Below are 13,137 nucleotides of genomic sequence, written 5' to 3'. Positions count from 1 at the left end.
TGGGAGAGGGGGGGTCTACATACAGGCAAAAACACATGGTATTTATTGCATGTTCCAAGCTTGTAGATGCATTTGTGAAATCTTTAATTTATGCACCTTCTTTTCGGAGCCCTAATTGAAAGAAAAAAACGGCGCAAATTACATGAGTAAATACAGTATGGGTCCACACGAAAAATAACAGCATTTTTGAAATCTGCATAAAAAACTGCTTAAGCATATGAAGTTCTATTCATTTTGGTTGAAAATTTTAAGACCAGTTTTCCCCCCCCCCCCCTAGAAAAGAATCCCTGGAGTTTCTGTGCATTCCAGTAAAAAGTGCATTGCATTACTGCCTATACTTATTGAATTATTGAATTTTTTTACTTCTGTTACTTTAGGAGCACCAAGTAATTTGTCAGCACTCCGTTGCCACTGTTGCTGGACATGTTGCTAGACAATGTCTCACAGTTTGAGATGTATGAAATAGGTATAAGAGACGAGTAAAAGAGAAGACGACACTATAGTACTCCGCCACTTTCTCTTTTACTTTGCCTGGTGTCTCTATTATACGATGCTGCAGAATCGACGAGTTTGACTTGGATGTGTGAGACTTGCGTCGTAACGGGAAGGGTATGTCTGGCTTGTCAAGGTAGTACTTATTGCATTGGGGAGAGTACTCTTCAAGGAAGTTTTCCAACTTGTATGTTAAATAGAATTGCTAGAGCATGAAATTGAGTACTGTACAAACGCCTGTAAGGGCCGCACCCGTGTATGGGCCACACCCTGTTTTCCAGAAGGAAATATTAGAAAAAAGTATCTGTGTAAGAGGCGCACCCATACTTTCCACACGACCTATGCGAGAATAGCCTTCGAAATGCACGCGCCGTGCCCTCCGCGATCAGCATTGGCTGCGAGCAGCAGCGCACTTCATTGTGAAGGCGATGCATGCGCGCAGATGCTTCCAGGTGCCGCCCACTGATGGCACCAGAGGCTGCGGCTCATTATTGTCATCGTAAACTTTTTGCTCCGCCGCGAGCTCCCGCCAGCTCCAGCTCTAGCGTTTTGTTGCATGGAGGAAAATGTTTTGTTACTTTGCTGTCAAAGGCACGGTTGTTAGTTGTGGCTTTCGTGTGCTGCCACGGAGCGTTGTAGTTTTCGCAGTTTTAGCACTATAAGGTAAGCACCTTAATAGCTACACGGCTGGGAGTTTGCTATCGAACACGGCAAGCGTGTGGCGGGCAGGAAATTCGACGTGGCCGAGAAGTGCGTCCGACGAGGGTGCAACAAAAAGGATGCATTGAGGAACACAAGCTGCAAAAAGCACGCTTTCCGAGGCAATCCGTGTAAGTTTCCTGAACTGAAAGAAGAGCTGCTCTGCTAAGTGGTGCAAGCGCGGAGCAACGGCTACGCGTTGACAGCGGATGTGCTGCGCGACTTCTTGTGGGATGAGTGTGCACCGGAGCACAGCACCAGCTCGGAGTGGGAATGCACCGCGAGTGGCAATTGAACATAGAATAAATGCCGCTGATTTCCTGATTGGTGTCTTTTTACTTTCAAAGTTTTTTTTCCGTAAATCGCATGTATGGGCCGCACCCCAAAAATTGGCCCTCAGATCTGGAAAAAGTGCGTCCCTTACAAGCGCTTATACGGTAATATGACCATGTGAAGAGTGTACTTGCAGAATGAATAAAGCTGAAGTGGAATGTGTTATTGCCAGTCAAGACATGAAGTTTTGATGCTCTGTGTTTAGGAGCGAGAAACTGCTGAGGTGAAACGACCCGCTGTAAAGCCAGAGCCTCCAAAGCCAGCAGTGAGACCGGAACCAGAGTCAGAGTCCGAGTCTGAGTCTGAATACGAAGAAGTGGAGGTGGTTGCCAAGAGCCCGCCAACGTCTGCTGACAAGCATTCTTCGAAGAAGTTGAAAAAGAAGCGACGAAGGGACTCGGAGTCAAGTGACGTGAGTTTTGTCCTTTTTGCAAGTTTAGCATTTGGCTGATATCCCAGAGTATCCATTGAATGAGCTACCGTATTTACGAGCATAATTTGCACACTTTTTAATTCAGAAATTAGGGCTCGAAGAAGGGGGCGCGCAAATTACGCAAGGATTTCGCGAGCGCGACATAAAAAACTCCACAAAAGTCATAGCGCGCAATATAGGTATAGTGTATGTTGCTACGTATGCGTCAGCACCCGGACCCAAACCCCACACTGGCCGCCCCCCGGAAAAAGCTCTCTAAATAAAAAGCCCCCCCCCGCCCCGCCCCCTCCCCAATGCGGTATGGCATGAAGGTGCATGCATGAAGCTGAATAAGACGCTAAAACAGCGTCATCGCTTGCGGCCGAGCCAATTTTTCGGTAGTTCCGGATTTCGTAAATTTGCTTTCGCAACTTCGTCTGGGATAGTAAGCGCGAGTTAATAAATCAATTATCACACCACACAATTCTTTAACAGTACCGCGCGAGCGTCGACCAAACTGCTTGTCGGCGCCTTATCACGGCGCGGAGCTGCGAAGCCAGTGAGAATAGCCATGTGCGCACAAGGTTGTCATCTATGGCCAAACTAGTGCGCACGCGGTTATTCTCGCTGGCTTCGCCGCTCCGCGCCGTGATAAGGCGCTGACGAGCAGTTTGAAACTTGCCGTATAGTTGTGATATCCCATCGCAAGACACAACCGAACAACCAAACAAGCCTTCAGAGCCACCAAGAAAAGCATAGCTGGAAGTCGAGTCACATGCATCAGCCAAACAAACAGCGGTGTTGGCTCTTCTATCAGCTGCCGATCCTCCCCGGAAGCGCTGCTGGTCGTTTCGAGTGGCGATGCCGCTGGTGCCGCCACGATTGTAACAGCGGCCTCTGACACCACCATGAACGCCCAGTGCACAAAAGATTCAAAAAGCCTTCCGAACAAACACGCGGAATAGCCGAATACTACTGGGTAGAGCCATAGGGTTGAGCCCGTGTGCATGATGGTGGTGGTTTAGCGCAGCGCGGTGCGTAAAATATGCGAGTAAAAAATTTTTTTTGTAAACCCGGGTGATAAGTTAAGGGTGCGCAAATTATGTGCGTAAATACGGTACTTATGCAGTTTAATGTGCCTAAGGTGAATGCACAGATGGGTAGCTCTTGGTTGAAAAGGAGACGTGGTGAAAGAGTGCATGTTCAGTCCATCCAACCAATCTTGGCATGGTGTTTTCGGCTAAGTTTCAACAAAGAAATGATGCTCTGTGTTGGTGTCAGCACGGTCTGGGCACGTCTAACGCCGCTGAGTGGTACTCGGGCATCAGTAAACTGCAGAATGCCACTTTGTCTGACATGATGCCATCATGTCTTGCCATATGTTCTGAGTGGCGCCGCTGCCTGCATGGCAGTGTGTGAAGCATTGAGGAGTTCGATAAGCATCGCTTAATGTGGTTGTGTACGTCTGTATAAGCAGCGTTATGCTTTCTTACTACAGCACAGACCGCTAATAACGCATACCGTGGGAGTCTGAAAAATCCGCATTATAAGCAGTACTGCACTGTAACCAAAAAGTAGCTTTTACATGCATTCGCGTTTTCAGAATGTGCTAGTTTATAGTGAAATAATTTTGTTGATACTAAACACCTTTCAGCCACGGCCGGATGACGCTACTCCTGAGGGATTGGTTGAGGGAGGTGTTGAAGATGCTTCCTAGTTTTCGTATGTCCACTCACTGCCTGCCTAGCTGTCATTGCTTCTGGAGCAAATTCTGCCCTTAGTCTGTTCCAGGCTTCAGAACTGGGAGAGGAGGCATCGGGGGTAGGTGCGCGTGGCAGTGTTTGCGCAGAATTGCTCACTTCACGGTATGGTTGAAGGTCGTAACCTGTTAGCGGTGCAGATTTGCTAGGACACAGCCTCTGTTTTTAGATTTCACAAGCCAGATTGGATATCCTAATTTTGCAACGAAAACCTTGTGAGATATCATATGAACTCAAACAAGGCCACACTTTTGTTTAATTTGGGTGAAATTATGAAGTTGTAGCCTATACATGAATGTAAAAAAACTTTTTCACTTTTTTCTCGATTATCTAGTCCGAAACAGGGGACGTGGTCCATGCACAGGTGGGATCCTTGCACGAGATTATACAGTAATCTGTGACGAATGCACAGTGAGTGTGCCCACTGGAATCTATTGTGCGACACAAAAATTTTGACTCTGCAGATATTTTGGGATATGAGAGTTTTATGTTGGGGGGCTCACTGTAGTTCAAAGTTCTGACTATCGTTGATACTAAGGCACTTTGTATCCAAATACGTTTTCTTCTATTGTTCGGTTAACTTTTTCCGTACTGTGAGAAAACGGCCATATTTTCTGGGTTTTTTAATTACCGTAAAAACCGGACTATAGCTCGGACCGAAATATAGGTCGACCCCTATCGAACCAATTCTAAACATGAAAAAAGTTTTTTTCAATGGAAAAAGTACTGAAAGGCACCCTTACCTTGAAACAAATGCGACTCGACAGGTTGCACAATGGTGATAGTATTTATTTTCATTTAGATCCTGCTCGAATGTACACCCGGCCAATTTTTTAACAGTATTGCGTGCCCATCGACCCGCGTATTTGTTTCTGGCACACAGAAGTACGGCACCGTAGAGCAAAGCCTTTCCTCTTCATGAATCTCCGCAACCAGGATGGCGAGCCCTTGATTTGCGCTCTCGTGAGTCTAGAGGTACGCGCGATCTCTATCGCTTTCACTCTGATGCATTCGGCAGTCACAGGCAGCGATCTTGCACACATTGCAACCTTTTCTTCCAGTTTTGGATACACTGCGGTCCGTCCACGAGATGTTTTCTTCTGGTTGCTGCAAGTGGTAATATGCAGCCTCCGCCTCCGCCAGCACGGAATGCTCTTTTCGGATACTCCGAATTAGTGCTGTGCCGCCAGGTTGCCATAAGCCTTCGCGTTTTTCTTGAAAGCAACTGTGAATTGCCGTCGGCTTCCGCTCATTTTGAAACAAAATGTGGAAAAGCAGCCGTTAACCAAAATAGCTTTGCAACTACTGACACGCAAAATGGCGGCACTGCTGCTGATGGCGGTGGTGGTGGAGGCTGTTGACTTCAGCCGCCCATTGCTGCAAGATTTCCGCAGTTTTTCCGCCAATGACCAGTATATAAGAACGGGGTCGACTTTTCACTGTGGTTTTTTTTTTTTTAAAGTTCAACATGTATTCCGGTTGTTACGGTAGCATCCATTCAAGTCCTAAATTTTGAACTGGGTAGGGCCAAAGTTTTTCTTACATTGAAAAATGTTGAACTTCAAGGATGCATAGATAGTACCACGACACCACCCATACGCAAACCTAAGCTGTAAGCTTTTGAAAAAAAGTTGTACATAAGTTTGGCAGACTTGCTCAACATCTGAGGTGGCAGCGATGTCGCACGCTAGTGGTAATAACCTGCTGGGGGCGTAGGAAAGCTTGGCACTGCCACTGTGTGCAAGAAGGCGTTCTTATTGGGTTTCTTAATATCGGTATCTGATGTAATTTTTGGCGACATCGGACTCGTATGTTGTGCAGTTTTTCAATGGCTCCATGCATAAGGTCACGACTCGTTTAAATGGTGGTGAGTACAGCCACTGGCGTTCGGAAGGCATGACTCGCCGTGGGGTTGAGCAACTGGGAGAAGCTTCGTTTTTGCAATGAGGTCTCTAAAGCACATGGTCGACACGGTGACGGTGCTGCAGGGCTCTGCACTTATCTTTGTATCAGTATTACTTGATAATTTTTTTGTGCGGCTCTCTTTAAACAGAATGAACGTATGAAAGCCACTTTTTAAAGTACTTTTGTTTGTAAACTTCTATCAATCTGTTCGTATGTTGTGGCCTCATTCTTTGCATTACATTATGTTTTTTCATTTTTCCTTTATGCATCTGTTAAGTGGACCCTCGCATTATAATTGTGTCTAGTTTTTTCGTCTCGTTTCATGCTCCCAAGGGCAATCTGCACGATACAATTGTGGTCGCGTTGTAATCAGGTAAATACTGTAGTTGCTAAGTTGCTGAAAACATGTGCCACCAGTTTTATAGTATATTTATACATCCACAATGCTGTTAATTGGCTATTAATTTGCGAATTGTGTGAGCTTTGATGTTTAGAGGATCCCCTTATGTTCTGGCTCTGTCATTCTGGCCCCCTTAGGGTTTAAATTAACTAGATTTCATTTCACCTCCAATGCTTCAATGCTGCAAGGATTGCATTTCCTAGTGTGTTCCTTAGCTTGGACTATTTGCTCATAGAGGCATCTCTTTTAGTTTGGGAGTGACACTGATCTCTGTTGGCATGCAGTCTGATGGGAGTGCTCGGAAGAGAAGGAAAAAACACAAGAAGCACAAGAAACACAAGAAGCACCGGAAACACAGGAAGTCAAGCCGGAAAAGTGACAACGAGGACAACGAAGATGATGAGGAAGCTGAAGTGGACGAAGAGGTGAGTACGCCCTAGTTGTCTCTGCTTTGTGCACAACCTGTACTGTTAGTACTCTGGGCTGCATGGGAAAGGTGGTCATTCAGCTTTTGAAGAAGTGCTTAATAATGTATCGGGCAACAAGGAGAAACAATCTTTGGTGACAAAAATAGGTGCCCCTGTCATGTTTGTTTATTGCTGACACATCAGTATGCATTTTGGGTGCCTTCATATTTGTATTACATACTCCTTGTGGCCAATGGTAATCTTGTTAAAGGTGCTGCGCAGCTTGACACTGTTGAAAAAATTGGGCTTTTATTGGCCAATTGCAGCATTATATTTTCACAGCATGCATCGTCTTCGGTTAATAATTCGTGGCATAACTTTTTTTTTTTTAACCAAAATGAATCCAGTTTGCCATCACGAGGTTTTCTTCAGGCACTACTGAGCTGCCAATATGGTTGTGGTATGGCAAATTCTGCTGGTTGATTTAGAGCAGGGTGCTGAATCTACAGCAGTGGAGCTCTGCTGCAGAATGACCCCATCCTGATATCTCAGCGAAAGGAAAACACCTCAGCAGGGAGCTCTGCAGGAGTTACCATTCGCAAATGGTTCCGGAACTCTGGCGTGGCATGTCTTTTAAGGTTTTCATTCACAGCATTGGCTCATAATTACACCAAACAATCATAGTCTGGAATTAACTCGTGAAGTGTGCCGCATTCTGTCAAGTAGCTCACATCGACCAAGACTCAGTGCTAGCAATGAATTCCAGCCTCATGTGCTGGTCTGAATAGTTCACACTGTGACATGTATATGCCGTAAAAACCGGACTATAGGTCAGACGGGAATGTAGGTCGACCACCGAACTAACCAATTCTTAAAATGGAAAAAATATTTTTCAATGGAAAAAGTACCGGAAGACGCCTTTACATTGAAACAAATGCGACTCAACAGGTTGCACAATGGTGATGGTATTTATTTTCATTTAAATGCTGCTCGTATATACACCCGGCCAATTTTTTAACAGTATCTCGCGCCCATCGACCCACGCGTTTGTTTCTGGCATACAGAAGTACGGTGCCGTAGAGCAAAGCCCTTCCTCTTCATGAATTGCTGCACCCAGGATGGCGAGCCCTTGAATTGCGCCCTCGTGAGTCTAGAGGCACGCACGATGTCACCTTATTCACGCGGATGCATTCGGCAGTCACAGGCAACGATCTTGCACGCAGCACAACCTTTCCTTCCAATTCTGGATACGCTGTGGTCCGCCCACAAAATGATGTTTTATTCTGGTTGCTGCAAGTTGTATTATGCAGCCTCCGCCTCCACCGGTACTGAATGCTCTTTTCGGATACTCATCCCGGCCGCGGTGGTCGAATTTCGTAGGAGGCGAAGTTCTAGAGGCCCGAGTGCTGTGCGATGTCAGTGCACGTTAAAGAACCCCAGGTGGTCGAAATTTCCGGAGCCCTCCACTACGGCGTCCCTCATAGCCTGAGTTGCTTTGGGACGTTAAACACCCATGAACCAAACTAAACCAAACCATCTTTTCGGATACTCCAAATTCGCGCCTTGCCGCCAGGTTGCTGTGAGCTTTCCCGTACTCAATCGCGTTTTTCTTGAAGGCGACGATGAATTGCCGTCAGCTTCCGCTCATTTTGAAACAAAATGTGAAAAAGCAGCCTTTTAGATTGCAAAATAGCTTTGCAACATCAGAAACGCAAAATGGCGGTGCGACAACGTTGCCAGGCCACGCTGCTGCTGATGGCGATGGTGAAGGAGGCTGTTGACTTCAGCCATCCATTGTTGCAAGACTTCCGTAGTTTTTCCGCCAATGACTGGCACATAAGACGGGGGTCGACTTTTTGCCATGGTTTTTTGAAAAAAAGTTAGGCCTCTTTTCTGGTTTTTATTATAGTTCGTGACCCAAATGTTTTTGAGGCGGTCTTTTAATAAACATCATTTATGTCACATCATTCCCTCATCTTTGCTACCACTGGTCTCCTAACTACTTCAACCACTATGCGGATTAATGGAGACAAAGAGCACAACTACTCAATGTGACGACAGTGTAGCAGCAGCATTAACAGACGCCCAGGTTTATCCGGCAGTGTTTCAGGTCAAGGTAAAAATGGGCAAACTTGGCTGCATCATTCTGAAAGCGATGGCACCGCACCCTCTGTGTTCCAAACAAATCTCTCTCTGCTCGGCAGATCAAGATAGAGCGTTCTGCCATGGAGCAAGTTACTCCAAATTGGCCAGTGGAACTCGCGAACCTGATCCAAACCGGCCAATGGAATATTCATTCTGTGCCATGGGGCAAAAAAACTTGCCCTGGGTCAGCCAGTGGAATTTGCCATTATATTCAGATTGCTGACAAGTGAAACAGATGGGACGAAATGTCTACTAGTTTGTGCAGCTTACATAAGAGATTCTGAGATGAGTGTCCATGTGTGCATGTTCCATCACATGACAGGTGGGGAATGTTTGACCACGTGCTCCTGGTTCGTTCTGTCCTTGGGCTGTGCCTGTAAGTGGTGACATCAGATGTGTAGAAAGGTCTGATGTGGCTCAACATGTCTTGCGGTTGGAATGATGTGAAGAGTTTTGTTCAAAGGTTTACAACAGCTCAGAACAAATTTAGCTAAATATGAAACGTAAGGTAATGCACTGTGCTCATGTTTGAACTGTTTGTACAAAATGGCAGTGTGAAGGTTATGTTTGGAAATTTGTTTCTGGAAAACCCTGAAACTCTTTTTGGTGGGGTTTTTACATACAGCTTTAAGTTTCAGATGTCGCATTGAAAAAAAAAAAAACCATTTCAGTACAGGTGTGCAAGGCACAGCTCACTGTTGTGCACCCATGAATGCTAGGGAAGCATGCTTGTCAGTTCTTGGAACAGAGCTGTTCTGCACTTTTGCTGAAGGTGGCCAAATTCGCTATTTCTTTCAGATCTAGATAACGGAAGCCTTTCATCAGACGTCACCCAGGTTGCGCCTTTTTTGTTTATTTGCTGAAGCCATGAAACAAGTTTTGTACAGGGGTGTGGGAAAGTATCTTGTATGTTCAGTTGCGCCCTACTTTGTGTGCCTTGTACACATCACTCACAAGCACTGGAGCGCTGGGCTGTCAAGAATTTTCTGTCAGCATGAGTATCTTTTAGGGCATTGTTAGGCTCTTCATGCTGTGTGCGCTTCGAACCTTATATGCATACACCTATAGATTTTTGTGCAGTACTTACTCTATATTGTTATTGAAACATGCAGTGACTTACATGGGCACATATCATTGGCTGCTACATTGAAAAATAAGGTATTTCTGGTTTTCTTGTTTATAGCTATGTGTGTAGTCTGTGGTAATGCGTGCGAACAGGAAGCTGTGATTAAATGCACGCTTCAGCATTGGGATATGTTAACTCAGATAACTGGACTCTCAATGATTCAACCCTACTACATGCACAGCCCCATCAATGGCTTTCAAGTAGAATATTGCTTACAGGCCATGTTTTGTGCTTCCTATATTGCCAGAAAGCTTGTAACCTGTCTGGAAAAAAATAAAAATGCTGTGGCTTCATTTGATTTCATTAATGAGGTAGTCTGGCAGGTAGCCTTGAGTGCCCACCCCATTGTAACAAATTTCACCAGGTGGAGGGAGGTGCATATCCATCTTGTTTTAGTTCCCGCTGTTCGTAAACAGCACTTGTTGCTTTTGTTACTAATTTTTGCTGATGATTGAAGAACGTCAGAGGTATGCGTGTTGGTTTTACTTCTACAAACTGTTTTACAAATGCCGGAACTATGGTCTGTTGCATGTTGCACTGCATACTGCTCCCTGTGTGACACTGCATTTTGGTCCGTGAGAGGAGAGCTTGGTATAGCAGAAAGTGGCATTTTGATGGAAACTGCACTGTGTTCCAAGCTCTCTCGATTTACATCCAAATCAACATATGTCAGCGTCTTGCTGCGCCTGAGAGGTACGGAAAATAATTGGTTTGCTAGTTTCTGTACGTGTGTATGCCTTGCCCAACAAATGTATGGTTGGCGTTTACTTGATCAAGAACTTTTGGCTCAGTCCTGTTATTTGTTTGAAAGCCTTGGTTTGAGAAGAAGCTTCATCTCATAAACTAAAAATTTTCCTTTTGCATGCATAGAAAACAGAAGTGTTCAGATTGGCTAACCTCTGCACTGATTTGAATGAAATTTCTTGCTTTCATAGGAAGACTTATACCATTTTACCTGACTGAACCAGATGTATGGCATAAGTCCTCATTGAACAGCTGAATACCAATAAAAATAAGCACTCATTTTGATGAGACACATTGGAATCCTGCAATGTACATTTAAGAACGTATGTAAAATAGCAGAACTTCTATCATAAATGTTACATAACACAGTTTCACTTGCAATGTGGTCTGAAATGCCAGTTTTGGCTGGGTTAACGTGATCTCTCGGGCACAGAATTTCTACATTTGCCTATTCCCTGGATGCCAAACTGCGTAATATCAAATGCTTTGGTTTTTGCCTGTTTGTCACGGTTATAAGATTATCCCTGCTTTGGCCATGCAGTTCTCACTTCTTTTATGCTACAAATTTTATTCTGACTGAGAAGTTCTGCATTCTCTACGAGCTAGAAAGCAAAAACAGGCTGCAGTTTCATGTTTGCTCAAGTTTCCTCTCAGCTCAAGGTTCCTCTCAAGAGGGCTGGCGTTTTGAGTATGCAGCAATGGTTGAGGATGTTAAAAGTTCTGCAGAAAATAAAAAAAGCGCGTGTGTCTTACGGGGAGCCGCTCTTCCTTCCAGAGGTCAGAAGAAGAGACTACCGAGGAGTTGGAGCGAAAGTTGCGCGAAAAGGCCCTCCGGTCGCTGAATAAGGCCCGGGCCAGCAGTCACTCTTGCGATGATTCGCAAGGCAGCTCTGCAGCGGCGTTTGTGAGCGTGGCTAACTGAAATTAGGAGGGAGAGGAACTGAGTTGCCGTATGGGGGGTGTGCTGTTTTCCTGGGAAGCGGCCATGTTCACGGTCTGCAGTGGATGTTGTGTGTGTGAGTGTGCAGATGCGGCTTCTTTCTAACCCTTTGTTGTCTTTTAGAGCTTTTTGACTCTTGTTAAACATAAGAATTTCTCTGAAGGTTTGAGACCAAAAATAAGCCTTGTTGTATTTGTGTTTGTGCTGTTAAATTTCTTGATGCTGACGCTATACGTCTGTGTGAAATAGACTGTACTGCTGTAACACGGATGTCTAAAAGATTCAGTACCAAGAGCATTATATGCCTTCTTGGTATTTCGTCTTTATAGCCTGGCATAATATGTGGACAGGCCATAGCTGTTAATTCTTAAGGTAGTGTATTATGTTTTAATATGCCTGTGCTGCTTTTGCAACTTCATGTGTATAGCTTCTAATACTACAATATTTCTTCATCACTTCGAGCATGTGATGTAGTACATAGAGGCCGGTGCACATCTGAGAGAATGTGATTCTTGCTTCCTTTGTAGTAGTGCACATGGTTAACTGCTGGCTCTGACAGCATGTAGGGGTGCCGGCAGGGCCTACTTTAAAAAAAGTCCTCAGTTGTGTTTTACAAGGAAGACTTGTTGACAGGCTCAAGGCCTGTGCTCTTCATTGTGGATCCTGAACATGCTGCTTCCCTTAGGTGCGTCTTCTAGTTCTTGTAAACATTGTAAGATGAAAATGAACTGCATCAATGTCTCTTGTATAAAGCATAGAGTTGGATGGAGTGCTTGATGGAGCTGCGCAAAAGACGCATGCTTTGGGAGTGGGCCATCCAGTTACACGCACATAAACATATGGTCATCACATTATTACGTTAGACTCCTGGTCCTTTTCTTTTTTTTTTCACTCTCTTGTATGAGTAGGGGAGGGGGGCTGATGATTTCACAAATAAAGGCAGTTTTTCTGCGACTTCCATCATTGTTGTTCTCCTCTCTTGCCTGCATTCCGTTGAGAAACATTGAATGGAGAGGGCCTAGTACAGCAAGTACAGCTATCTGCTGAGTTAGTGGTTGGCCTCTGTGGCCATATTGCAGTACAGTTAAACCGAAATATAACGAAATTAAAAAATTCCAGGATTTTTTATTACATCCAGATTCTCGTTACATGCAGTTTTTGTGAAAAGCCTCGAAACGACGGTGCAGAACAGAAACAGATAAGTAAATCAACCTGAAAATGTTTATAGAAAGCCAGCATTTCTTAAACGTGGAGAAACGTTCCGCGATCGCGTTGATAACGCGACTGTGGCACCACCTCCGGCGCGACTGGTGCAATGCCACTGTGAGTGCTAGAGGAGAGCGCTCCCAGTTGCGCCGCCGCAGATAGACCAGACGTGGAGGCTCCTGCTTCCTTCATCTTCCTTCTTTCTGTATGTCCGCCGCTGTTGCCCTGGGAAATGGACTCTTCGCCTAGAGTCACTGGTGCTCACCGCAGTCCCTTTTCCCAACTCGTAAGAACGATCGGAGCCAGAATCACACGAGCAACTGCTTGGCGGCAGTGGGCGCACACTGCTCGTGCCATCTTTTTTGCTATGGCCTATTATTTTTCGCTACATTTGAGCATGAACTATTGCAGTGCCACATGGTATGACATTCGAAAAGCGAAAGCAGTGGAGATGCACCCGACTGCGCTGGAGCGTGGCACGCGTTGTGTCAACTGCAGTCGCTCGATCGTTGCGATAGTAGACGTTCTTCTCGTGTCAGTTTGCACTTTATTGTCGTGAAACTTTTCT

The 13,137-nt window shown here is 45.2% G+C and overlaps 1 protein-coding gene across 11 annotated transcripts in view; it reads left to right on the top strand.

Moving 5' to 3' along the window:
- Nucleotides 1-12,321, top strand: part of Srrm1 (Serine-arginine repetitive matrix 1) — a 46,947-nt gene extending 34,626 nt beyond the window's left edge. For 6 of the 11 annotated variants that reach the window (XM_077631257.1, XM_077631255.1, XM_077631259.1 and 3 more), the window contains 3 exons: nt 1,730-1,936; nt 6,286-6,426; nt 11,199-12,321. In XM_077631257.1, the coding sequence (XP_077487383.1) occupies nt 1,730-1,936; nt 6,286-6,426; nt 11,199-11,345 (495 nt within the window). In that variant the 3' untranslated portion in view covers nt 11,346-12,321. Of the gene's footprint in view, nt 1-1,729; nt 1,937-6,285; nt 6,427-8,875; nt 8,930-9,351; nt 9,390-11,198 lie in introns of all 11 variants that reach the window. The other 5 variants (XM_077631260.1, XM_077631262.1, XR_013307199.1 and 2 more) reach the window with 4 other exon arrangements.
- The last annotated feature ends 816 nt before the right edge of the window (nt 12,322-13,137 follow it).

Source organism: Amblyomma americanum, chromosome 7, assembly GCF_052857255.1.
Source record: "Amblyomma americanum isolate KBUSLIRL-KWMA chromosome 7, ASM5285725v1, whole genome shotgun sequence".
In the NCBI taxonomy this organism is placed as follows: Eukaryota; Metazoa; Arthropoda; class Arachnida; order Ixodida; family Ixodidae; genus Amblyomma; species Amblyomma americanum.
Note: the sequence above shows the minus strand (reverse complement) of the source record. Positions and strands in the feature narration are given on the sequence as shown.